At 36.6% G+C, this 25,567-nt stretch overlaps 1 protein-coding gene across 3 annotated transcripts in view; it reads right to left on the reverse strand.

Moving 5' to 3' along the window:
• Nucleotides 1-1,422: 1,422 nt before the first annotated feature.
• Nucleotides 1,423-25,567, reverse strand: part of NUP37 (nucleoporin 37) — a 49,020-nt gene continuing 24,875 nt past the window's right edge. For 2 of the 3 annotated variants that reach the window (XM_049884195.1, XM_049884193.1), the window contains exons 6-10: nt 9,793-9,883; nt 5,239-5,420; nt 4,722-4,772; nt 2,414-2,507; nt 1,423-1,916 (exon numbers count right to left, since the gene is read on the reverse strand). In XM_049884195.1, the coding sequence (XP_049740152.1) occupies nt 1,803-1,916; nt 2,414-2,507; nt 4,722-4,772; nt 5,239-5,420; nt 9,793-9,883 (532 nt within the window). In that variant the 3' untranslated portion in view covers nt 1,423-1,802. The remainder of the gene's footprint in view (nt 1,917-2,413; nt 2,508-4,721; nt 4,773-5,238; nt 5,421-9,792; nt 9,884-25,567) is intronic. The other variant, XM_049884194.1, reaches the window with a different exon arrangement.

Below are 25,567 nucleotides of genomic sequence, written 5' to 3' on the forward strand. Positions count from 1 at the left end.
TGCTGAGCAAATAATCCAAGAAGCTGGACTATATGAAAAAGAATGGAGCATCAAGATTGGAGGAAGACTCATTAATAACCTGCGATACGCAGATGACACAACCTTGCTTGCTGAAGGTGAAGAGGTCTTGAAGCACTTATTGGTGAAGGTCAAAGACCACAGCCTTCAGTATGGATTGCACCTCAACATAAAGAAGACAAAAATCCTCACAACTGGACCAATAAGCAATATCATGATAAATGGACAAAAGACTGAAGTTGTCAAAGATTTCATTTTACTTGGATCTACAATCAACACCCATGGAAGCAGCAGTCAAGAAATCAAATGATGTATTGCATTGGGCAAATCTGCTGCAAAAGATCTCTTTAATGTGTTAAAAAGCAAAGACGTCACTTTGAGGATCAAGGTGCGCCTGACCCAAGCCAAGTTGTTTTCAATTGTCTCATATGCATGGTAAAGCTGGACAATGAACAAGGAAAACCAAAGAAGAATAGACACCTTTGAACTATGGTGCTGGTGAAGACTATTGAATATACTATGGACTGCCAGAAGAATAAACAAATCTGCCTTGGAAGAAGTACAGTCAGAATGTTTCTTAGAAGTGAGGATGGCGAGACTTTGTCTCACATATTTTGGATACCTTATTAGGAAAGACCAGTCCCGGGAGAAGGACATCATGCTGGGTAAAGTAGAGGGTCAGCAAAAAAGAGGAAGACCCTCAACATGGTAGACTGACACTGGCTGCAACAATGGGCTCCAGCATAACAATGATTATGAGGATGGTGCGGGACTGGGTAGTGTTTTTTCTGTTGTACATAGGGTTGCTATGAGTTGGAACTGACTCAACGACACCTACCTACAGCAACATCTATATGGTATCAAATTTATAGCAGCAACTTGAAAGACTAGATAGGAAACTTAGGGGGCAGTGAGTTTATGTTAATGGAGGAGGGACAACTCAGAAAAAGATGGTGAGAATGGCTGCACAACATGAAGAATGTAATCAATGTCACTGAAATGTACATGTAGAAACTGTTGAATTGGTGTATGTTCTGCTATGTATATTCTCAACAAAACAAAAAGCCAATTAAAAAAAAACATTTAAGTTTTTCCATAAGAGTGGTGAAGATTCATAAAAGAAGTTGTTAAAGGCATTAAACTGTAACTCATTTTCCGAGGTAAGCTTAATTCCATATACCAGATAGTCTGAGAATGTTGAGGAATCCAGTCAGAAAGTAATATGCTTATGGTAAACAGTAGTGACTAACATAATCAATTATATTTTTCTGCAATTGCAAACCGTATTTTTTTTGAAATATTAAATTGAATAATATTCCTTTATAATTATTGAGGAAGTTATAATATCAATATAAATATAGATTATTAAAGAAAATGTATACACACACGTACATTCAACCATTGCCAGGGTAACACTGAAAGGAGAGACCTTTTTATCTTCATGTAAATGTTTGTGTCCCTGAGAATTTGGAAAATAGCAAATATTCACCAAAATATATACACTTTCAAGAATCCTGTGATAAATCAAAAGTATTATTTTTCCTTAGGCCTCTCTTCTTTGGGGCTGGTTCGCTGAGTCAATTACACAGTCTTAAAAGGTGGAAAAAAGCAGAGACGACAGAGTAGGAAAAAAATTTTTCGAGCCATGAAGATTTTATTTAACAAAAGCAACAAATGAGACTTTTCTAAATCTTATTGTGTACTTAATATAAAAATAAGGAATTCTCTAAAATCTGTACTAAAAATACAAACTTTATGGGCCTAAAGTACAGAGAAAATTTATTTTACATCTCAGTCACCCAAAACAGCAGCTTGTGGTCTCCTCCAATTGCACACAGTGGGAGAGTTCTATGCCAGGAGAGACCAGATCCAACAGGTACAGAACCAATGAGGATGGGCTACAAAATATGTGAAGAATTAAAGAAGCTCAATAAATCTCCAGAGTTAATAAATAAAAACTACTTTCAAAATTAAGAAATGCATTGATCGGTTAACTTTCTTTACAGTGGAAACATAATTTAAAAATACACTCCCTCATAGGTAAAATACACATTATTTACAGGTGGCTGGAGTAAAGGACACAATTAATCTATGAATAACTACAGTTCAGGTTTAAACATTTCTGTAGTCTACACCAACCAAGCAGGTATAATTAAATTAATAAAAGAGGAAATATGAAAACAGAAGAAATAAAATGCTTCTTCAATGCATATTGGTAAAAAATATGTTGCCGCTGGTGAATTTAAGTATCAAAAAAAGCCTTCTTTCCAATTTAAGCAGATAGCAGGCATTCATAAACGTCTTTAGTTACAAATTTAAAAATTAGAGGCCGTGGGTGGAAAAGCTGAAAAGACTAATTAAAAAATACACATATCACAAAACGTTTCCACATTACCTGAGGGTGTCCTAAATGATGAATTTGAAACTGGCTTGTCATTTTGCCAGGGTAGCCAGTTGTTGCAAACAAGTTTTCATTAATTGTGGACCACCTAAGACAAAAGACAGAATAAAAACAGATATGGTTTCCTACAGATAAGCACAAGCTTTTCTGCAACAGGACATTTCTTCTTGTACAAAAACAATAATTTTATAACTCTAAATTTGTGAGGATGGCGTAGGACCGGGCAGTGTTTTGTTCTGTTGTACACAGGGTCACTGTGAGTTGGCACCGACTCCACGGCACTTAATAACAACAACAAATTTGTTAATCTGGTTTTACAATTAGATTGGTAATAATAAATCAATTCCAGGGAAGTTAGTTAAAAAATTTTTCTCATCTGCAAATATTTTCAAGTGCTTACGTTGTGTTACTTTGTTAAGTAACACAGGTACACAAGGATAACATGGCCCCTTTCTTATAACCAAAGGGCTTAAACTTACAGAACGTTGGGCAACACAAACATGTCATTACCCACTGCCGTCGAGTCGATTCCGACTCACAGCGACCCTAGAGGACAGAGTAGAACTGCCCCATAGAGCTTCCGAGGAGCACCTGGAGGATTTGAACTGCCGACCTCTTGCTTAGCAGCCATAGCATTTAACCACTACGCCACCAGGGTTTCCAAACATGTCATTAGACAGATATAAAATATTTCCAAGAACAATACATTTAAAAAGCAGTTAACATTCTTATTGATACTTGTTATAAAGTTAGTGATACACTCATGTACTTAAATTCCTTGGGATGACATAAACACCTAGAATAGTTAAGCATCCAAGAGTCAGTCTCAGGATTGGTCTAGCATTCATCAGTGCAGTCAAGTTGGGATTCCTGTTACTTAAAGCTGAAAGTAGTCTAATGAATATACAGTATGTGATGGTTAAGGTTATGTAGCAACTTGGCTAGGCCATGGTTCTCAGAGACATCACAGCAACAAATCAATTAGTCAACAAATGTTTACAATGCTCCAGTGATATGCCCAGGACTGTACTAAACACAGTAGGGGTAATCCAGTTGATATTTTTATGTGTGGCACATACTACTGTCTACTGTACAACAGCCATCTGCTCTTCTTCCATGTTAACTGAATCCTAACTTTGTTCAGGTGGCTGTGTGTCCAACCCCAGGAGACGAGAAACAAAGGTGAAATCAGGATGCTTTTCACAATCTATGATGACTTTCTTACATTTAGTTGAATATATTTTCATTTTAGGGGTACATAAAATATGTTCTTCCCAAGCCCTATAATTTTATAGGAGATAATTTAAATTTGATAAAATATATTAAAAACATATAGTATATAATAAATATTCCACTGGTTTTGGTCAGTGCTAGTTGGGATTTCTGTTACTCAAAGCTGAAAGAAGCCTAATGAATATATAGGACGTGATGATTAAGGTTATGTGCCAACTTGGCTAGGCCATGATTCTCAGTGGTTTGGCAGATATTATGTAATCATTCTCCATTTTGTGATCTGATGTGAGCAGCCAATCAGTTGAAAGGAGGGTTTCCTTGGGGTGTGGCCTACACCCAATATATACACATGTTCTGGCAAAGCTCACTCTCTGGATCCTGCATCTGACTCATCATCCTCTGACCTCCAGTTCTTGGGAAGCGAGCCAGCAGCCTGTTATCTGCTACAGATTTGGGGTTCGTCAGCCCCTGCAACCATGTGAATCAGGGGGAAGCCTCCAGCCTGATGTCCAACTTATGGATTTGGGACTTGTCAGCCTCCACAACTTGAAATAAATCTCTCTCTCTTTCTATATGCTTCACTTGTGTTTCTCCTCTGGAGGACCCAGCCTAAGATCCCATACAATGTAATATTATACAAAAATGAAAAAGAACAAGGTAGACTCGTATGTTAAGTGAAATAAGAAGTCAGACATATAAAGCATGTTCTCATTTAAAATACAACAATCAAGTTTATATGAATATACATGGATATACCTACATTTACATCTTTATCAGCATAGAAAATAAGAGGAAGGATATGCTCAATTATTGGGGTAGTACTGGTGAAATGGCAACATTTTTTTAAATAAAAATTTTCAAGGAAAATATTAGAAAACAAATCACTCCCTCCCCCAGACCAAAAGACAAAAGCAAACACTTAGGAAAGCAAAATGACCATTTATGAAACAATTAGAAAAAAAATCCAGTACAAAAGGAAGGATGGGAAAAGTATTCCAGGTGGTGGCATGGCACAAAGTAACCAAACTCAAACAATTGGATTATAACTCCAACAGAAAAGATATACTACCTGAATAAGAAGGCTCGATCTAAGTGGACAGGTCTCTTCTCTTGAGGATAACTAAAAGAAAGTATTTTGCGTTTTATGAGTTATGTCTTAGACTCAAGTAAACTTACATTAAGACTGAAAAGGTATTTTCTCTTTAAAGGACACAATGCCCAATGAATCTAAACTGTAATGAAATTTCAAATAAGCATTACATTAAAAGAGATATAAACATGACTTAGCAATACAGGACACCATCACTCAACAGGGTCAGTGTTTTTCTTTCGTTCCTAAGATAAATAAACATTGCTTAGCTCAAAGATTTCCTTCTCTGCATTGTCTCTTCTGAGTTACTCCCAAGTAAATCTGTAAAGCATGGATGCCCATCTCTGTTATGTAAAAACCCACAGCTCTGGCTCTTTTCCAGGGAGAGACTTGATTTTGCTCTACTTTGAGGCTTGGGTTTACAAGGACAGCCCAGTGGATCATCTAGCAATAGTGCCTGATTTCTTTTAATAAAACAAATATACTAAGCAAGTACCTGGACTGGGTGATGTCCCAAATTAACCAATCATTCCCTGCAACAGCTCCAACTTTGAAGGTGTTTTTTAAGCACCAGTGTGCTGACATTAGTGGCATCTGTTCTGATTCAAGAGACAAAATAGCCTGTTGGGCAATAAGGTCATAGAATCGGATTGTTCCATTCTTCTCTGCAACCATCAGCTGAAAGACAGTAAAATAAAACTGAACCATCTATCTAACTAGCCAGATCTGAGAAGTAGGCAGAGATTCAATGTTACACAGTAAACTCTAAGCATCTGCGTATATACAAATAGGAGATCAAATGCAAAGGAAATTAAGAGCAACCTATATAAAAATAGGTTGAAAAATCTTAAGAGAAAACTGGCAAAAGAAAGACTCAAGAAAGTTAAGTGCCATTTTAAGTGATGATGTATGCTTACTAGAAAGATCAGCCTCAGATCCATTTCGGGAAAAGTTACCATCAAGTTACATTGTCTAGAAAGGACAACCAAGTATGAGTTTCTCAACAGTGGCGTATTTATGTGTTACACATCCTAATACAGTTTAAGTCTGTGTCCAGAATGGAAGGCAGCCTGGCATAATGAAAGAACACTGACAGGCCTAGGGAGCAGGCTGCCTCTTACACTTAAAAGCTCAGTGAATCTGCCAAGTTCCAGGGTCTTGATTAGCAGTTTCCTCATTTCTAAAATGGAGATGTAAGGATAAGAATAGCTAGCTTACAGGGTTGCTGTGATGATTAAATGTGTAATATATGTAATATAAAGCACCTAGTACAATGCATGATACATAGGTGCCACTCACTTAATCGATAGTAGCTTCGATTACTTCAGTATTTCCTTAACTCTAAGATACCACCGCAGTTCCTGGGTGGTGCTAAGGGTTAATGTGCTCAGCTGCTAACCAAAAGGTTGGAAGTTTGAGCCCACCCAGAGGTGCCTCGGAAGAAAGGCCTGGTGACCTACTTCCAAAAAATCAGCCACTGAAAGCCCTATGGGCACAGTTCTACTCTGACACACATGGGGTCTCTATACCATCGATTTAAGATGTTCAAATGAATTAATCACAGGTTTTATATCTATCTCTTTGGAAAATACACAAATTATGGCAAACCATTAAATGCACAATTACAAAGTAAATCCAAATTTTACAATAAGATAAATTCCAAATTTACAAACCCAGTTATAGGGGCATGATTCCTTTAGGGCTTTTCAGAGACACGGAACAGTAATATGCGCTAAAAGAAGAAATAGCTTAAGTTGCACAGAACAGTGTAGTATTAGACCCAGATTGAGTTCAAATCTATGACTACATGACCTTGGGCAAATTACTTCATCTTTTGGTGCTTTTGTTATTTCTTCTATACAACGGACTGAATAATGCCACCCACCTCAAAGTGTTGTTGTGGGTGTTAAATGAGAGGATATAGGTAACACATTCAGCACAGTTCCTGGCATAGAGAAAAAATGTTGGTTGTTAAAACTCACTTCATTCAGCCACTCTCTACCTTCTTTCCTCTTAGAATCTGAGACTGAGATGTCTTCAGTTCAACTCTCTGGTCCTGTGACATCCTAGACCCTTGCTTCTGTTATTTTTACCTACTGAAATCTTAGCTCCACTTGTGGTTTACAGTATTTGAGGGCTCAGTTTCTGGAGGTCCTTTGACTCCTGTATCTCTTATATTTGTTTTTGGCTTTCCAGTTTGTATGGCTCTTTCATATACTTTGCATCTAACCGGATTTTCATAAGAATTCTGAGATAGTAGCCAAGGATCCATGTCGCTATTCCTTTCTGGCTTTACCTGTCTGCTTTATTTTCATTAAGGTCAAGGATAACAGAACAAAACTCTGGGCTTGATCTGATATGGCAGACCAGTGAAAACCACTGGATTGTTATAGTAGTTATAATAGTGTAGACAATCACAACAATGATAAGCAGCTAAAATTGATTACGTGCTTATTATGTTCCAGGTACTCTTTTAAGGACTTTGCAGTGTTTTTACTCACTTAATACCTGTAACCATCCATTTTACAGGTTGAGGAAGTCATGTTCGTGAGTGATAAAGTGCCTGAGACCACAGATCTAGTAAGAGGTGGGACTGGGATTTGACTCTAGGCAGCTAACACAAAACTCCATACCTAAAGTACTTCTCTGTGTTGCCTCTTCGTATTCTAGGTCTCTGAATTTAATAGTAACATGATGAAACTGGTCTTTTAAGAAGATTTGTTGTTGTTAGCTGCCACTGAGTCAGCTCCCACTAAACGTGACCTCATATGTGACAGAACAAAACATTGCCAGGTCCTATGCCATCCTCACAATTGTTGGTATATCTGAGCCCATTGTTCGAAGATTAGTATAACTAACGTAGGCAAGAAGGATCAGAGAGCAGAGAGCTAAAGACTTGAAACAAGCTAAGTACTAGCAAGAGTTAGCTGTGAGAAAAGGGGAAGAATGCACCCTAATGACACAAGAGAAATGTACTCTAGTGAAAATGAAGGAAAAATTAAAAGACCTGGAAAGGTTTGTATGTAGGGAAGAAAGATATGAAAGATGATTTTAGGATTCTGAATTTGTATTATTTAGAGCAAGGACTTCCAAATGTTCTGAAGTTATGGGGAAAGAGACACTGAAGTTGAAAGGTATACATGATGGGTTTAAGACTTTTAGAAATAAAAGATGTGAAGAAGATAGTTTAAGGGGAGGCAGGAGAGTGTAATGGTTAAGAGCAAGAACTATAGAAATAGGCTTGTTGTTTTTGTTGGTGTTAGGTGCTGCTGAGTTGGTTCCAACTCATAGTGATCCTACATAAAACAAAACAAAACATCATTTTCATACAGTGTTTCTGCACCACCCTCACAATCTTTGCTATGTTTGATTGCACTGTTGCAGCCACCGTGTCGATCCATCTTGTTTGAGGGTTGTGCTCTTATTTGCTGACCCTCTGCTTTACCAAGTATGATGTCCTTCTCCAGTGACTGGTCTCTCCTGATAACACGCCCAAAATATGTTGAGACGAAGTCTCGCCATCCTCATTTCTAAGGAGCATTATGGCTTACTTCTTCTAAGACAGATTTATTTGTTTTTCTGGCAGTCCATGATATACTTAATATTCTTTGTCAATGCCATAATTCAAATGCATCAGTCCTTCAGTCTTCCTTATCCTTTGTCCAGCTTTCCCATGCATGAGAGGAGACTGAAATCCCATGGCTTGGGTCAGTCGCGTGTTAGCCCTCAAAGTGACATCTTTGCTTTTTAACACTTTGAAAAGGTCTTTTGCAGCAGATCTGCCTAATGCAATGGGTAGTTTGATTTCTTGACTACTGCTTCCACAGGTGTTGATTGTGGATCTAAGTAAAATGAAATCCTTGACAACTTCAGTCTTTTCTGTTTATCATGATGTTGCTTATTGGTCCACTTGCAAGGATTTTTGCTTTCTTTACATTGAGGTAAGAAGTAGGTTGCTTGGGTTCAAATGCCAATTCTTCTACTTGCTAGCTGGTAACTTTGGGTAAAGTTACTTCTCTGAGCTTTGGTTTCCTTATTTATGTGAAACAATAATATATATGAAATGCTGACAAAGGGGGTGGCATATAGTAAGCATTATGTAAATGTTGAGGAGCCCTGGTGGTGCAGTGGTTAAGTGTTTGGCTGCTAACCAAAAGGTCAGAGGTTTGAACCCACCAACCTCTACACAGGAGAAAGATGTAGCAGTCTGCTTCTGTAATGCCTTGGAAACCCTATGGGGCAGTTCTACCCTGTCCTATTGGGTCACTCACTATGAGTTGGAATCCACTTCATGGCACCGAGTTTGGTTTTTTATTTTTATGTAAATGTTTACTATGATTAATCAAGCCTATCGTTTTTGTACAAGTCCGAGGACAAGAAACAGTAGAGGAAAAGAAAGCCAACAAAAAGAAGTAGGAAGACATTAGAGGGATGTGAAAGTAGGGTGCCGCAGGAACCTGCACAAACTCTAGAGGACAGTTGATGGATTAACTTTAAGATGCACATGTAGGGAAAGAGACAATAAAAAGAATGATGCACGATCTGACAAATGAGGATGCCCTGTTGAATGGCTTCTATCTCCCCAATGAAATAATAAGGCCATCTACTGATAATAACTCATAGTATATTTTTAGTGTTTTAGAAAGTTCTACCCTGAATAGGAACAGAACACTACCACAGCTAGGATAGATTTTTCTTATGCAACTGATGCTTTCTGTTTACACATGTGAATTTAACTTTTTTTTTTTTTTAATTAAATACTAGAATACTGCTACTAGATAGTTTCTCATCAGTTTTTGGAATGTAATCTACCAAAGGGCAGGAAAAAGAAACTCTGAATAAATGACATCTGGGGATGATGGCTGTCAAGTCAAAACAATTACAGAGAAACTTTCAAGGTACACATTTCTGGAGTAATCCAAAGGCAATTTGTGCCAATTAGAATTTCTGAGGTGGAAAAGTCATTTGCTTTTCTCCTGCAGGTGTGTATGTATCACATTTGCGCATGTCTTTAGGCGTGATAAAAGAAACTGAAGTTATAAATATCAACCTTGTAAGTTTCTTCAGGATGCCAGCACACACTCATTCCAGGGGAATGAAGAGCAAAATGAGCTGTCTGAACTCCTTCCAAGTCCCAAATCCTAATAAAAGAGCAGGAGAATAATGTCAAATATTTTGATGTATCACTACTAAAAAAAATCAAATTTTCATGAATTTATTCAAAGTTAATAACCAGATATTTTAAGGTAGACATTTGTACTTGAAGTACATCTTTTGTACAAAATTATAATACTGCTTTTAGAAAATGTGGAAGTAGTATGAAGAGTTTAAAGTTTACCATACTCAGTAATGGAAAAAGGAGTCTTACACACATTCTCTGCAATTAATGTAACATACCAACACTGTAATACAGTAACCAAATTAGATTCTGCATATACTTTATTTTGTGGGCTAAATCTTGGAACGTCTAGGTCACTCATCAGTGGCATCCCTACTTCAGTACTCATTTCAACTAACAATAATTTTTACCACTGGTACTTAAAAAAAAAAATTGTGCTCCCATTTTCAAAATAACATATAAGAAATCTGATATGAGGTGATGCCAATTTGGGGAGAGAGCCATTTTCCTTAGCTGGTTATTCCTTCTACCTTTGGCCTTCCACTCCAGTCTCTACTTCCTCTCTTATACCTTTTCTCTTCTGGCTCACTTCCCTGATGTTCTCCCCCAAAGGAGGCCAGGCATGATAGCTGCCAGGTCAAAGGTGGGTTAAAGGAATAGGTGCCTGGTTCCTGTCATTCTCCCTTCCCTCAACACTTAAAAATTCAAGGTAACAAGGACCAGGTTACTCACTGATACATCTCTACCATCCCAATTTCTTTCCTATTCCTAGAGTGGGGATCAGGACTCAGAGGTCTTAGTCAGGGCACTTTGTTGTCAGAAATACTGTCACCAACCCAGAATGTTTTCCAGCCCATTCTTTACACTCAGCCACTGTCATACCTTGCTGTCACAGAGTGTGACACAGAGTTAGCACGGCAAGAGACTGTAAGTTGGTGGGGGCTGGCCAAGTACACATAGAATTCTGGTCCTTAACAACTGAACACATTCCTTAGAATATCTTGATCTTTTTCTTTGAGGTTTTACAGTTCGTATGTCATTAGAGATCATAAAAAAATTTCAATAAGTTTAAAGAATATATTTTAAAGTTAAAAAACCCAGTAATGGCAAAAGCTTATCTCAGAGAAAGTAAACATTTATGGGACAATGCTTCTACTCTGTGCCAAACCACAATTTTTAAAACATTTTTCTTCCTTGTAGAAATTATAGGGTATCCAATCCTGAAATATCATGGTTACATATAAACTAACAAAAACATTCTAAAAATGATCATCTATTTGCTTAAATAATTTAGAAGCACACTCTTTTCTCTTGCCAAATCAACACTTTTCATCTTTATTTACTATCAAGAGAGACGATTACAATTGAAGAGAAGAATCACACTTACCAAGGGTAATGCAATTGTGTTTCACCCCTCCATGAATGAGATTAATTATGACAACTGAATATTTCTTTTCTATTAATTTTTTTATAGTAAAGTACTACACTAGCATATATTTTACCATTATTGAACTAGAGGAATTTGTCTTGCAAATTCAGTGATTGCCAGGAGAGAATGGTTTAAAAAAAAAAACCCATTCTTATGATCTTATTCTAATATGTATGATTTTTGTTGGCTATTGTATTTCATAAATTCAGCAAATACATACCAGAATTTTTTTTCCTTTCAAGTGAAGAGAACAAAAGAGGGCGAAGTTGGAAAATATGGATGTTGTTGTTGTTCGGTGCCGTCGAGTCAATTCTGACTCATAGCAACCTGTGTACAACAGAACAGAACACTGCCCGGTCCAGCGCCATCCTCACAATTGTTCTTATGCTCAGCCTACTGTTGCAGCCACTGTGTCAATCCATCACGTTGAGGGTCTTCCTCTTTTTCACTGAGCCTCTACTTTACCAAGCATGATATCCTTCTCCAGGGATTGATCCCTCCTGACAACACAGCCAAAGAACGTGAGACATAGTCTGCCATCCTTGCTTCCAAGGAGCATTCTGGTCACACTTCTTCCAAGACAGATTTGTTCACTCTTTTGGCAGCCCTTGGTATATTCAATACTCTTCTCCAACACCACAATTCAAAGGAATCAAACCTTCTCTCGTCTTTATCATCCAGCTTTCACATATGAGGAGAATGGAAACACCATGGCTTGGGTCAAGCATACCTTAGTCTTCAAGGTGGTATCTGCTTTTCAACACTTTAAAGGGAGCAGATTTGCCCAATGCAATGTGTCTTTTGATTTCCCGACTCCTGCTTCCATGAGTGTTGATTGTGGATCCAAGTTAAATGAAATCCTTGACAACTTCAACCTTTCCTCCATTTATCACGATACTGCTTATTGGTCCAGTTGTGAGGATTTTTGTTTTCTTTATGTTGAGGTGTAATCCATACTGGAGGCTGTGGTCTTTGATCTTCATTAGTAAGTGCTTCAAGTCTTCTTCATTTTCAGCAACCAAGGTTGTGTCATCTGTATAATGCAGGTTGTTAATGAGTCATCTTCCAATCCTGATACGCTGTTCTTCATACAGTCCAGCTTCTCGGATTATTTGTTCAGCATACACATTGAATAGGTATGGTGAAATGATACAACCCTGACGCACACCTTTCCTGACTTTAAACCATGCAGCATCCCCCTTGTTCTGTTCCAACAACTGCCTCTTGATCTATGTACAGGTTCCTCATGAGCACAGTTAAGTGTTCTGGAATTCCTGTTCATCGCAATGTTATCTGTAATTTGTTATGATCCACACGGTCGAATGCCTTTGCATAGTCAATAAAACACAGGTAAACATATTCTCTGCTTTCAAGCTAGATCTACCTGACATCAGCAATATCCCTGGTTCCATGTCCTCTTCTGAGTCTGGCTTGAATTTCTGGCAGTGCCCTGTTGATATACTGCTGCAGCCGCTTTTGAATGATTTTCAGCAAAATTTTACTTGTGTATATTAATGCTATTGTTTGATAATTTCCACATTTGGTTGGATTACCTTTCTTGGGAATAGGCATAAATATGGATTTCTTTCAGTCAGCTGGCCAGGTAACTGTCTTCCAAATTTCTTGGCATAAATGAGTGAGCATTTCCAGAAAGGTGTTATATAAAAGCAGATCAATTATTTAAGTGTATTCTTGCCCAATGAACCAAATTTTAGTCTAATTTTTAAGCAGTGTTTTATCCAGAATAATACGTGGTACTTTTCCTTTTAAACTAACTTAAAAATGAGGAAGGTGATCTAGATTACTTTTCAGAGGACCAGGATGATTTATGGTTTATAATTACATACTTATTCAATAATTCTCACTAGTTGCATAATCTAAATAATCTAAATACTAAACGTGCAAAATATAACAAACTAGGGTGAAATGAGTTATCATAACTATATTAGACACAGATTGTACAATTTAAGTCGTGTTTCCCTTTTTTGATAGATTCCATAATTAAGTGCTTCTCAAATCCTTTTTGAAGTCTAATTCATTTCTCTGTGTCTTTAGCATATGGCTCAGTTAATATTACTTCCATCAGATAAAGTCACTTTTTTTTTTATAATTTTTTAAAAGTACACCTTACAAAATAGAAATACACAAATTATGAGTGTACAGCTCAAAGAGAACATACTCAAAGGGAACTGGACCCAAATCAAGAAACAGAATATTTCCAGAACATAAAGAAATCGTCTTGTGCTCCCTTCCAGTCGTATTTCCTTGCCCTCTCACGAAATGTACCCTCTCTCCGACTTCTAACACTATAGCTTAGTTTTGCATGTTTTTGATCATAAAAATGGAAATCATATAGAAACCTCTCTCCTCCCCAAAAATGGAAATCATATGGTGTGTATTTTTCTTTTTGGTCTGGTTTCTTTCATTCAACGTAAGGTTTAGTGACATTTACAAACATTGCTGCATGTTTCGTACTCTGTTCATCCTCAGTGCCGTATACAGTATTCCACTGATTAAGGACACTGCAATGTACTTATTTATTCTACAGTTGAAAGACATTTAGGGCGCTTCCAATGTTTGGTCATTGCAAATAATGTCACTACAAATCTTATACATATCTTTTAGTGAACACACACACACACACACACACACACACCCACCCACCCACCCACCCCTGTTTGGTACATACAGGAATTGGAATTGTTGGATCACACATTATGAATATGTTCAGTTTTAGAAGATATTGTCAAATAGTTTTCCAAATTGGCTATACCTCACATTTTTTTCCTTTATTGTGCTTTAAGTGAAAGTTTACAATTCAAGTCAGTTTCTCATACAAAAACTTATACACACATTGCAAAGTGACCCTAGTTGCTCTTCAATGTGACAGCATGCTCCTCCTCTCCACCCTGTATTTCCCCTGTCCATTCAACCAGCTCCTTTCCCCCTCTGCCTTCTCATCTCGCCACCGGACAGGAGCTGCCCACATAGTCTCATGTGTCTACTTGATCCAAGAAGCTCACTCCTCGCCAGTACCGTTTTCTGTCTAATAGTACAGTCTAATCTTTGTCTGCAGGGTTGGCTTCAGGAATGGTTTTAGTTTTGGGCTAACAGAGTCCAGGGGCCATGTCACCTGGGGTTCTTCCAGTCTCAGTCAGACCATTAAGTCTGGTCTTTTTACTAGAATTTGAGTTCTGCATCCCACTTTTCTCCTGCTCCATCCTCCTGCTCTGTTGTATTACCTGTCAGGGCAGTCATTGGTGATAGCCGGGCACCATCTAGTTCTTCCAGTCTCAGGCTGATGGTGTCTGTGGTTTATGTGGCCCTTTCTGTCTCTTGAGCTCATATTTTCCTTGTGTCTTTGGTGTTCTTCATTCTTCTTTGCTCCAGGTGGGTTAAGGTCAATTGATGCATCTTAGATGGCTGCTTGCTAGCTTTAAAGACCCCAGATGCCACTCATCGAAGTGGCAGAACATTTTTTTAATACACTTTGTTACGCCAATTGACCTATTTGTCCCCTGAAACGATGGTCCCCAGACCCTTCCCCTACTACTCTGTCCCTTCAAGTGTTTGGCTGTATTCAGGAAACATCTTAGCTTTTGGTTTAGTCCAGTTGTGCTGACTTCCTTTGTATTATGTGTTGTGTTTTCCTTCACCTAAAATAATTCTCTTCTACTGTCTAGTTATTGCATACCCTTCTCCCTCCCTCCACACCCTAACCATAAAAGAATGTTTTCTTCTGTGTTAAACCTTTTCTTGAGTTCTTATAATAGTGGTCTCACACAATATTTGTCCTTCTACAACTAATTTCACTCAGCAAAATGCCTTCCAGATTCCTCCATGATATGAGTTCTTTATTGTTGCATAGTATTCCATTGTGTGACTATACCATAATTTATCTATTCATCCATAGATGGGCACCTTGGTTGTTTCCATCCTTTTGCTATTGTAAACAGTGCTGCAATGAACATGGGTGTGCGTATATCTACTCATGTGAGGGCTTTCACTTCTCTACAGTATATTCTAAGGAGTGGGATTGCTGGATCATATGGCAGTTCTATTTCTTGCTTTTTAAGGAAGTGCCAAATCGATTTCCAAAGTGGTTGTACCATTTTATATTCCCACCAGCAGTGTGTAAGTGTCCCAGTCTCTCCACAACCTCTCCAACATTTATTATTTTGGGTTTTTTGGATTAACGCTAGCCACCCTGGTGGTGTAGTAGTTAAGTGCTATGGCTGCTAACCAAAAGGTCAGCAGTTCAAACCCGCCTGGCGCTCCTTGGACACTCTATGGGGCAGTTCTACTCTGTCCTATAGGGTTGCTATGAGTCGGAATTGACTCGACAGCAGTGGGTTTGGTTTGGTTTTTGTTGGGGTGAGATAGTATCCCATTGTAGTTTTTTTTTGCATTTCTCTAACGGCTAATGATAGTGAGCATTTCCTCATGTATCTGCTAGCCACCTGAATGTCTTCTTTGGTAAGGAGCCTCTTTATATCCTTTGCCCATTTTTAAACTGGGTTATTTGTCTTTTTGTTGAGGTTTTGCAGTGTCTTGTAGATTTTGGAGATTAAATGCTGACCGGACTTGTCATAGCCAAAAAATTTTTCCCAGCTTGTAGGTTGTCTTTTGACTCTCTTGGTGAAGTTTTTGGATGAGCATAAGTGATTTTTAGGAGCTCCCGGATATCTAATTTCTCTTCTGGTGTTTGTGCACTGTTAGTAATGTTTTGTATACTGTTTATGCTGTGTATTAGGGCTCTTAGCATTGTCCCTATTTTTTCTTCTGTGATCTTTATCGTTTTAGATTTTATATTTAGATCTTTGATCCATTTTGAATTAGTTTTTGTGCATGGTGTGAGGTATGAGTCTTGTTTATCACTTTTTTGCAGATGGATATCCAGTTACGCCAGCACCATTTGTTAAAGAGGCTGTCTTTTCCACAATTAATGAGCTTTGGAGCTTTGTCAAATATCAGCTGCTCATAAGTGGATGAATTTACATCTGGATTCTCAATTCTGTTCTGCTGGCCTATGTATCTGTTGTTGTACCACTACAAGGCTATTGGGCTGCTTTGACTACCATGGTGGTATAATGGGTTCTAAAATCAGGTAGTGTGAGGCTTCCCATTTTGTTCGTCAGTAATGCTTTACTTATCCAAGGCCTCTTTCCTTTTGCTATGAAGTTGGTGATTTGTTTCTCCATCACATTAAATAATGTCAGTGGAATCTGGATCGGAATTGCACTGTATCTATAGATTGCTTTGGGCAGAATAGACATTTTCACAATGTTGAGTCTTCTATCCATGAGCAAGGTATGTTTTTCTACTATGTAGGTCTCTTTTGGTTTCTTGCAGTATTGTCCTGTAGTTTTCTTTGTATAGGTCTTTTATGTCTCTGGTTAGATTTATTCCTAAGTATTTTATCTTCTTGGAGGCTATTGTAAATGGTATTGATTTGGTGGTTTCTTTTTTTTTTTTCCTTTGGTGTTCTCTGTTGGTGCAGAGGAATTCAACTGATTTTTTGTATGTTTATCTTGTATCCTGATAATCTGCTGAACTCTTCTATCAGTTCCAGTAGCTTTCTTGTGGGTTCTTTAGGGTTTTTCTATGTATAAGATCCTATCATCTGCAAATAGAGATACTATTACTTTTTCCTGACCGATTTGGATGCCTTTTATTTCTTTTTCTAGCCTAACTGCTCTGGCTAGGACCTCCAACACAATGTTGAATAAGAATGGTGATAAAAGGCATCCTTGTCTGGTTCCCGATCTCAAGTGGAATGCTTTCGGACTCTCTCCATTTAAGATGATATTGGCTGTTGGCTTTTTATAAATTCCCTTTTTCGTGCTGAGGAATTTCCCTTCTACTCCTATTTTGCTGAGAGGTTTTTTTTTTTTTTAATCATGAATGGGTGTTGGACTTTGTCAAATGCCTTTTCTGCACCATTTGATAAGATCATGTGGTTCTCATCTTTTATTTATCACATTTCTTTTTAATTATCAAATGCAAAAGCCTGAACTTTCTCTTACTTTCCAACAAAAGCAATCTTAAATCCATCACTTGACTGACTAGCAAAAGGTATAGCTTTTCAATTGATCTCATTTATAAGGTAGATTTCTCAAATTACCTGTTTTTTTCCATGTTATTTTCACATATCTACGTGTAGATAAATATGAATGTTTCAAAATACAGTGAACACAATGAATAGTAAAAAGCTCTCTTAATTCATCTCTCTGTAATATTCTTTTTTCCTTCTTGTAGAAGTGACAAGAATGAGAAAGCTATTTCTTAATATGCCAATATGCCCACATATGCATTTGTTGTATGCTTATCAAGAGGGAGTGGGTCTTTAGTCATCCTTGACTTGCTACTGTAATTACATATTACATATGAAAGATGAATGTGAAAGAGCTGTTTCAATGACACTAAGTTGATGGCAACTAATTAAAGTTTCCAAAAAGAAAAAAAACCTACCCAAATTTGGTATGTAGTTATAAAAGATCAATAAAAATCTAGATGCATTCTGACTGCAGACTGTTGTGCAAATGTCTTTTCCATTGGAGATATTGTACTATGGCTTGGGTTCTTCCAAGAAAGATGACAGTCTAATCAATGGACTAATGACCTAAGGGGGAGGGGGGGAATCTTGACCTAATATCTAAAGATTTGCAAATAGACGTTCATTTACATGTTGTACATTAAAATATACTAGGTAGGCTTTCTTTCAAAATGATTTCATGAGTTTACTGACTTTTTGACTGTTTAAGAAACTACTACTGGTCTAGATCACATTCAATAAGAGAGTTTACACTGTAAGAGGAAAAAAATCCATAAAATTGAAAATTCAGGTTTTAATATTTTTAAGTGTATTTCCCTATAAATTTATTTGTTTATAATAAATAAAATTTATAAAAATCAACTACAACCACTGAGGCATAATCTCAAAAAAAGTGGTGTGTCACAGAAAGAGCAAAGCTTTGAGGGACCACAGTCTTCTCAATATACATAATCAAACACATGGAAAGATAATAGGCCATTTAAAAAAGTATAAAAAATTAATGTTATCAGGTTAAACCACTTAGACCAAGAATCAAGAGCTATATGAAAAGTATATATCTGCCTATCTAAATGTGTGTAAGGTAAGTTTTCAAAGGAAAAACTTTTAAGGTAAAGTTAATCTGTGGACATATTAAGGAGTGAATAACAGTCACGGATTGAATTGTTTCCCCCCAAAGTATGTCAACTTGGCTATGTCATGATTCCCAGTAATGCGTGATTTTTTAACATTTTGCCATCTGATATGATTTCCCTATCTGTTTAAATCTTATCAGTATGATGTAATGAGATGGATTAATGGTAGTTATACTGATGAGATCTACAAGATTAGATAGTGTCTTAAACTACTCTCTTTTGAGATATAAAAGAGAGAAGGGAGCAGAGAGACATGGGGACCTCATACCACCAAGAAAGCGGTGCCAGGAGGAGAGGGTGTCCTTTGGACCTGAGGTTCCTGTGCGGAGAAGCTCCTACACCAAAGGAAGATTGATGACATGGACCTTTCTCCAGAGCCAACAGAGAAAGCCTTCCCCTGGAGCTGATGCCCTGAATTTGCACTTGTAGCCTATCAGACTGTGAGAAAATAAATTTCAGCATCAGATGACTATGACAATAATTAAATCAAAGAGCACTGAATGAGTACAGCATTACTCTTCAAGTAAAATAAAACGACAGTTTTGATCCAATTTGATTATAACAAAAATCCCCACCTTTCCAACTCTTTGGTCCTAATAGAATCCAGAGATTTAGCTGTAAAATAATGGGATTAAACTCAATGCCTGAAGAGGCATCCAGATCTAAGATTATGAATTACAGGCCTTTACTTTTAGTATTGTTAAAATGATTGCCTCATTTCAAGCTGAGTGCCTTTTAGTAGAACATTTAGTATCCCTACCATTTGGTATTTAAAAAAAAAATTTTTTTTTTTTCTTTAGTCTCATTTAATTAATAAAAAGATCCCATAAATTGGGTGCTGGCATACTGGAGATACCCTTGATATTCTCAGGGGTCTTTTAAATTGACAATTGGGACAGAGAGATGTTCCCTTGGATAACTTAAAAAGGAAATTTTCTGGTTAATATTCTGTTCTTTTTATTTGTTTGTTCTCAATTTTTAATTGGCAACTCTTTGTCTGCTAGGGAGTTTATTGTAGAAGGAAATTTCTACTACCAAATGTTTTTGACAATACAGACAAAAGAAAGAATGGATGACATTAAATGACACATCTGTATCCATTTGGCCTTCTCTAGCTCGTAAAGCAAAAAATACAAACCACAATCTTGCTAGAAGACATGGCTAGATCACATGAATCAGTATACTGACTAATTAAATACGAAAGCAAGAACAAAAGTAATACAGAAATGTAGTTATAAGGATGAGAAGGCACTTTACATTGTTGTTGAGTGCAAGAAAGAGACCTCCAACATTCTTAGAGGAGAAACATGTTTTTCACTGATTCTTTGATATCAAAATGCTGATCTTTCCTCTCATTTCCAAATAATTAGCCACTAAGTTACTCATCATGCTATGGATGATTCAAAAAAGGGTAAAATATGGTATATTTCCTTACTAAATAGGTACCCAATAAGAAAAAAAAGCCAAATAAATGACAAAAAATGTAGTGCTAAATAACTGGTTTTAAGTGCAAAAGGAGTTCAGAGGTGGGGAACCATGTAATTGAAAGCATGAATCTAGGGATTCAATTGACAAACGTTGACAGTGGATATGGTATGTTAGAGTGGTTAATAAATAAACTTTGTCAGCTTGTGGCTCATAGAGTGCCTTGATAGGTACATAAAAGCCTTAAAATTGGAGGTAACAAAATGGCATGATAGTTTGAATTATGAATTTTGTACGGGGTACTTTCAGTATGTGTCAGTGTTTCAAAAATATTCAGAAAATAGGATTAGACTAATTCTGATTTTATTTTCTTAATACCTGAGATGACTAAGTCAAGTAGTGGTAGTATTAACATACTAGCAGTGGTATTAATTACAAAAAAATAGATTACTACAAGTTTTAATGACTTGAGAGTAAGAATTAAAGGGTAAAATGTTAGATAGCTGTATATGCTTATTATTTTATCTTTCAAAAATTAATAAAAATGAGCCAAAGACAAAGTTGATAATCTAAGTAAGCAGCTTTTTTTTGGGGGGGGGGGAAGGAGATGAGGAAGTAACCTCTTTCAAATGTAACACTAATAAACCAAATACTGTATTTTTATGCAAATAACATGCCCCTTCCCCTTCCCCTTTTGTTTGCAAACTGCTCCCTCAGTGAGGTATTCTCATAAGTGCTGCTAGGGTTTTTTTTTTTTTTTTTTACACGTTGCTATAAAAAAAATTAGCATAGCGTGCTTACAAAAATGCCTCATGGGTGGAGGGAGGAGTTGGTGAACAAATGTAGAAGGTATATGTTATTTGCGTAAAAATATGGTATGCCATATTAGAAAAAAATCTACTATTGTACATCTTCATGATGCCTTGAAGGGGATAAAGCAATCTTATTAAGTTTATAAGCTGATGCTTTTCATTTTAATTTCTTGAAATTAGAACATTCAGTAGACATTACAAATTTAGTATCATAGAGGTGAGAAGCTACCTGAGGCTACCCCAGACAATTGTTAACATCTTTTTTAACTTATATAAACAGATATATTTTTGAAGGATGGGAATTGTGAGAAATTTCATCACATTTAAAAATAAACCTCAAAATTAAACACCCAACTGCAAAGAAATACCATATGGTAGATTTCAAATTGATCATACGTAATGATTTCACCTTCAAGGAATTCAGAGTAAAAGGACTTCTCCTTTAACTAACATAAGCCTTAACACAAACATCAGTAATGCTACCCAGGAAATATTAGCATTACATTATTTCCAAAGAAAAATACAACTTAATATTGGACTATGTGCTGAACACTAAAGCTAGAAATGAGGGAAGGCACTCCTTATCATTCACATCAGTAGGCTCTGAAAATAAAACTGAAAAATGTTTCTGGATATGATTTCCGTTTATGCAATTCGCTTACTGTAACCACATGAGGGCCACAGAAAGCAAGCTTATATTACTGCAATAATGGACATGGCAACAAACTTTATTAAGTGCTGGTTTTATACTTCATCTACAAGGGCACATAAGAGAGAACAGAGAGTTGAATTCTAGTGAGTGATATTACCAGTACACAATTATGTAAAATTTTAGAAAATTCTTTCATCATTTTGCAGTCTTTTATGCTATTATAAACTTTTTTTTTTTTAATATACTATTTCATTGCATTGAAATAAAAAAGGCCTGAAAATGAAATCAACAGGTTTTGGTATAATTTTTGAATAGTTCTTATAAAGATACAGAATTCTATGTTCCGTTCACTGGAGGTAAAGTATTACCAAACTCAACATAAACTGTCAATTTTATCTCACTCTTAAAGCCCTTGTTACAACTCAATAACTGATCTTGATTCAAAATGTTATAACAAATCAGAGGGAATTTACAAGACAAGCTATTTTCTGAATTATTTAACGATAACATTATAATTGACAATACAAATTCTCCTGATTTCACTTTGTACCTGCAATTATTTAAGCATAGTTTATTTATTAACTCCCCAAGAAATTCTGTTCCATTGGCCTACCTTGAGAAGGGTCTCAGCCTCCTCTTCCTGTTTCCCATAAGGACAATTTTAAAATAGATAACATATCTTGTGACTCCAGATAGGGCTGAGCAGGAAGGGGGGATAACTCCACCTTAATGATGGACCTTGAAGACTCTCAAACGTATATACACAGAGGTAATATGGAAAAGAACTTAGCCAATATGTGGTAAATGGAAGACTTTTGATAAACATTCTTCTTTCTCTAGAAAAATTTTTCAAAGAACTATGCTTACTGGCTTAGTGAATGTCTTAGGTAATTTAGTATCCTCTCATTCAGTGATTTGATTATATTCCATGAAAAAAAAATCTTGTTTATTTTTTATACCCTACCCCCTTCTTCCATTCTTTAAGAAATTTTTTTCACAGCTAGAACATGGCAACTACTGATAGCTCATCTTTTACAGACAAAGCCAATGGCACATTACACGCCATTTATTTTAGTTTTAAACTCAGAATTCCTTGGTTTCTAGAAGCTGATTTTCTTTTACCATAAATTTTTATCTAACAATTTAAAAGATTATTGGGGAATGGGAGGAGAAAAGGGATTTACATCTGACATCTTCTGCAGTTATGGGGAGTACTGGGTCTTTGATTTCTTTTGTATCCCTCAAAGACTAAATGTTGGCTATACTAAATGTGTTTAATGAATATTTGTTGATCTCACTTGCTCTTACAGAACGGTACTGTTTCTAATATACAAGAACATCTGTTATTTGGCAACAAATAGGAATGAGATGCTCTGTATTAGTGAGTTTTTAAAATAAGCTTAACCCATTAAATACTTAAACACTATTTTTTACCTGGGCTTTTTGGAGATAGGGGGATCATAAATCTTTCTAAATAAATATGTACATCTCCGACTTTTTTGACAATGCTGGGCTATAAATATGAACATGATTATATCTTCCCGTGCATGTATGTGTATGCACACACATAAATATGTATACACACACACGCATGCACACGCGCACACACACACACATCTGGAAACCCTGGCGGCGTAGTGGTTAAGTGCTATGACTGCTAACCAAAGGGCTGGCCATTCAAATCCACTAGGTACTCCTTGGAAACTCTATGGGGCAGTTTTACTTTGTCCTATAGGGTCGCTATGAGTCGGAATCGACGCCATGGCACTGGGTTTTTGTTTTTAACATATAATATACACACATACATACATACATATATATATATGGTGGAGATGATAAGGGACCATGAAGGAAATGGTATGGAACATGAGGTTGAACAGCTACAATTTACTTGAGAAATGACTTTCTTAAATATATCTCCTGTCAGTTGCTTTTCTTGGTAACTGCACCTTTTTTAACAAAGATGGGGTGACAGATATATAGTTATATTCATTCCTTCACCCACCCAGTCACTGAGTACCTACAAGTGTACTCTTTTAGATCCTGTGATGACCTCTAAGGCAGTAAAGCACGGTTGACTTGACAAAATACCTTATTAATGAAAGGACAAAGCAGTCTACTGCAGAATAATTTTCTGCATTCTCTAGAAAAGGCTGCTTCTCAGCAGCAATCAAACCCTGTGTTACTCAGGCATCACAGACACCATGGAGCTCCCTTTACTCTTCTTCCACATCTGCAATAATTTGGATTATGGGGTTTTGAGGACCATGACACCTTCATTTCAACAATAGGTGCTAGGGTGTTTCGGCAAAGGTATCTTTCAAAAATTATAAACTTTTCATGAGCAGTAGAAGATGACATTTCTAAAGATATGACTCTGAAGTAAAAATTTTTGTCAATTTTATTAATCGCTATGTAATAATTGGTTTTAATCAGTAATATGAACATCTTAAATTTTCAATAATATATTATCTATATGTTATATAACACATAAATAATATATACATAATATACGCTTTTCAGTTTAAAAAAAAAAAAAAAACTTCTTAAAAAAGAACCTTAAAGTAAAACACAATATAGTGTAGTGCTGCTTAAGAGCCAAACTGCTTGGGTTCTTCATCTATTAAAGAGTAAAAATGAAACCGCCTACTGTAAAGGGTTTTATGAGGATTCATATAAAGCAACTCACAAATTCACAGAGAAGCACTCAGGATAGTGCCTGGTCACACACTGTTGTTATCTAAATCAGTGGCTGTCAACAGGCAGTAGCTCCAGCACCTAGACCATTGCTATGGATAGAAATGTATCCCCCCAATATATGTGGTGGAATCCTAACCCCCACTCCTGTGGATGTAATCCTATTTGGAAAGAGAGTCTTCTTTGCTATGTTAATGGGGCCATAGCTGTGTAGGGTGTATCCTAGACCTAATAATTTCTGAGTTATGAAAAGAGCACACGAGACACAGATGCAAGCACAAATGAGGGATGAGGGGTGGGAGACTGATGCAACCTGAAGGTCATCTATAAGCCCAGGAATCAAGGACACTCAGTGCTTCCCATAAGGAAGTGATCAACAAGGCTGAGACTCTGATTTGGACTTAAAGCTTCCAGAACTGTGAGGAAAAAAGTTTTTTTCTTTAATACCATCTACCCGTGGAATTTGTGTTACAGCAGCACTAGCTAACCAAGACAAGGGTATTTCTGACTGTCCCAGGGGCTGGGGTGCTACAGGCATTTAGTGGATAACACAGAGATGCTAGACATTCTACGTCCTACATGAAGTTTGAATGTCTCAGTGGACTTTAGAGATACCTCCAAAGGTCGGGAAATTTCAGTACTACTCTGGGTCAGAATGGACTCAACAGCAAAGGATTTGGTGTTTTTGGTTATACATATAAAAACTGGCTAGTTTGCAAGAATAGTATTATTATTTCAAGCTAACATTCAATAATTTGTTTCATCATGTTATTCCTATTTTGATTAACATTATTTCCTTCTTTTTCTTTTTATCATTTCGTTCTATTAGTATTAGCAGGAGCTTTTATTCTTATAACTGTAGTTCTGCTCAGAGCTGAGACATTTTAGGACTCCAGAGGACACTGCATACATTGCACTCTATACAAATGATGTCCCTGGAAATGTGCAACTTGCCAGCCTTGCCTCTACTCTTGCATTTTCCTGTTATCTTATTTTTCTGACATCCAAGCTTATTCATTATAAAGAGGTACAAAGACCACTTCACTGTCTTCTAACGTAGCTGTACCTGAGCACGTACATGTTGTACTGTTATTCATAACAATTTAGTTTCCTTTTATACGAATGTGTAATACAATTAGGACATTATAATTTAAAAAAAAAATTGTTTCACAGGTTAAATTATCTATGAGTTTCATTTCAAGATTGTATAGGAGGCACTATAAAATGTGAAGTCAAAGGAGTATTGGGACTGATAAAGAACCACTGACTTAAATGAGAATTAAATTTTATTATAAACTTGCACAGATCACAAAATACTAAAACTGGATAGAATCTTAGACAAAACTTTATCATATTCTGTAACATTTCATATTATGGGTAGTGCTTTGATTTACAGTTTGAATTAATAAAGTTACTATAGAGTATATGGAAGAAAGAAAGATCCAAAATATTCTTAGATACAAATACCATCCTCTCAGGATGAACCTGAAAATTGTCCTTCAG

Source organism: Elephas maximus, chromosome 4 (assembly GCF_024166365.1).
Source record: "Elephas maximus indicus isolate mEleMax1 chromosome 4, mEleMax1 primary haplotype, whole genome shotgun sequence".
In the NCBI taxonomy this organism is placed as follows: Eukaryota; Metazoa; Chordata; class Mammalia; order Proboscidea; family Elephantidae; genus Elephas; species Elephas maximus.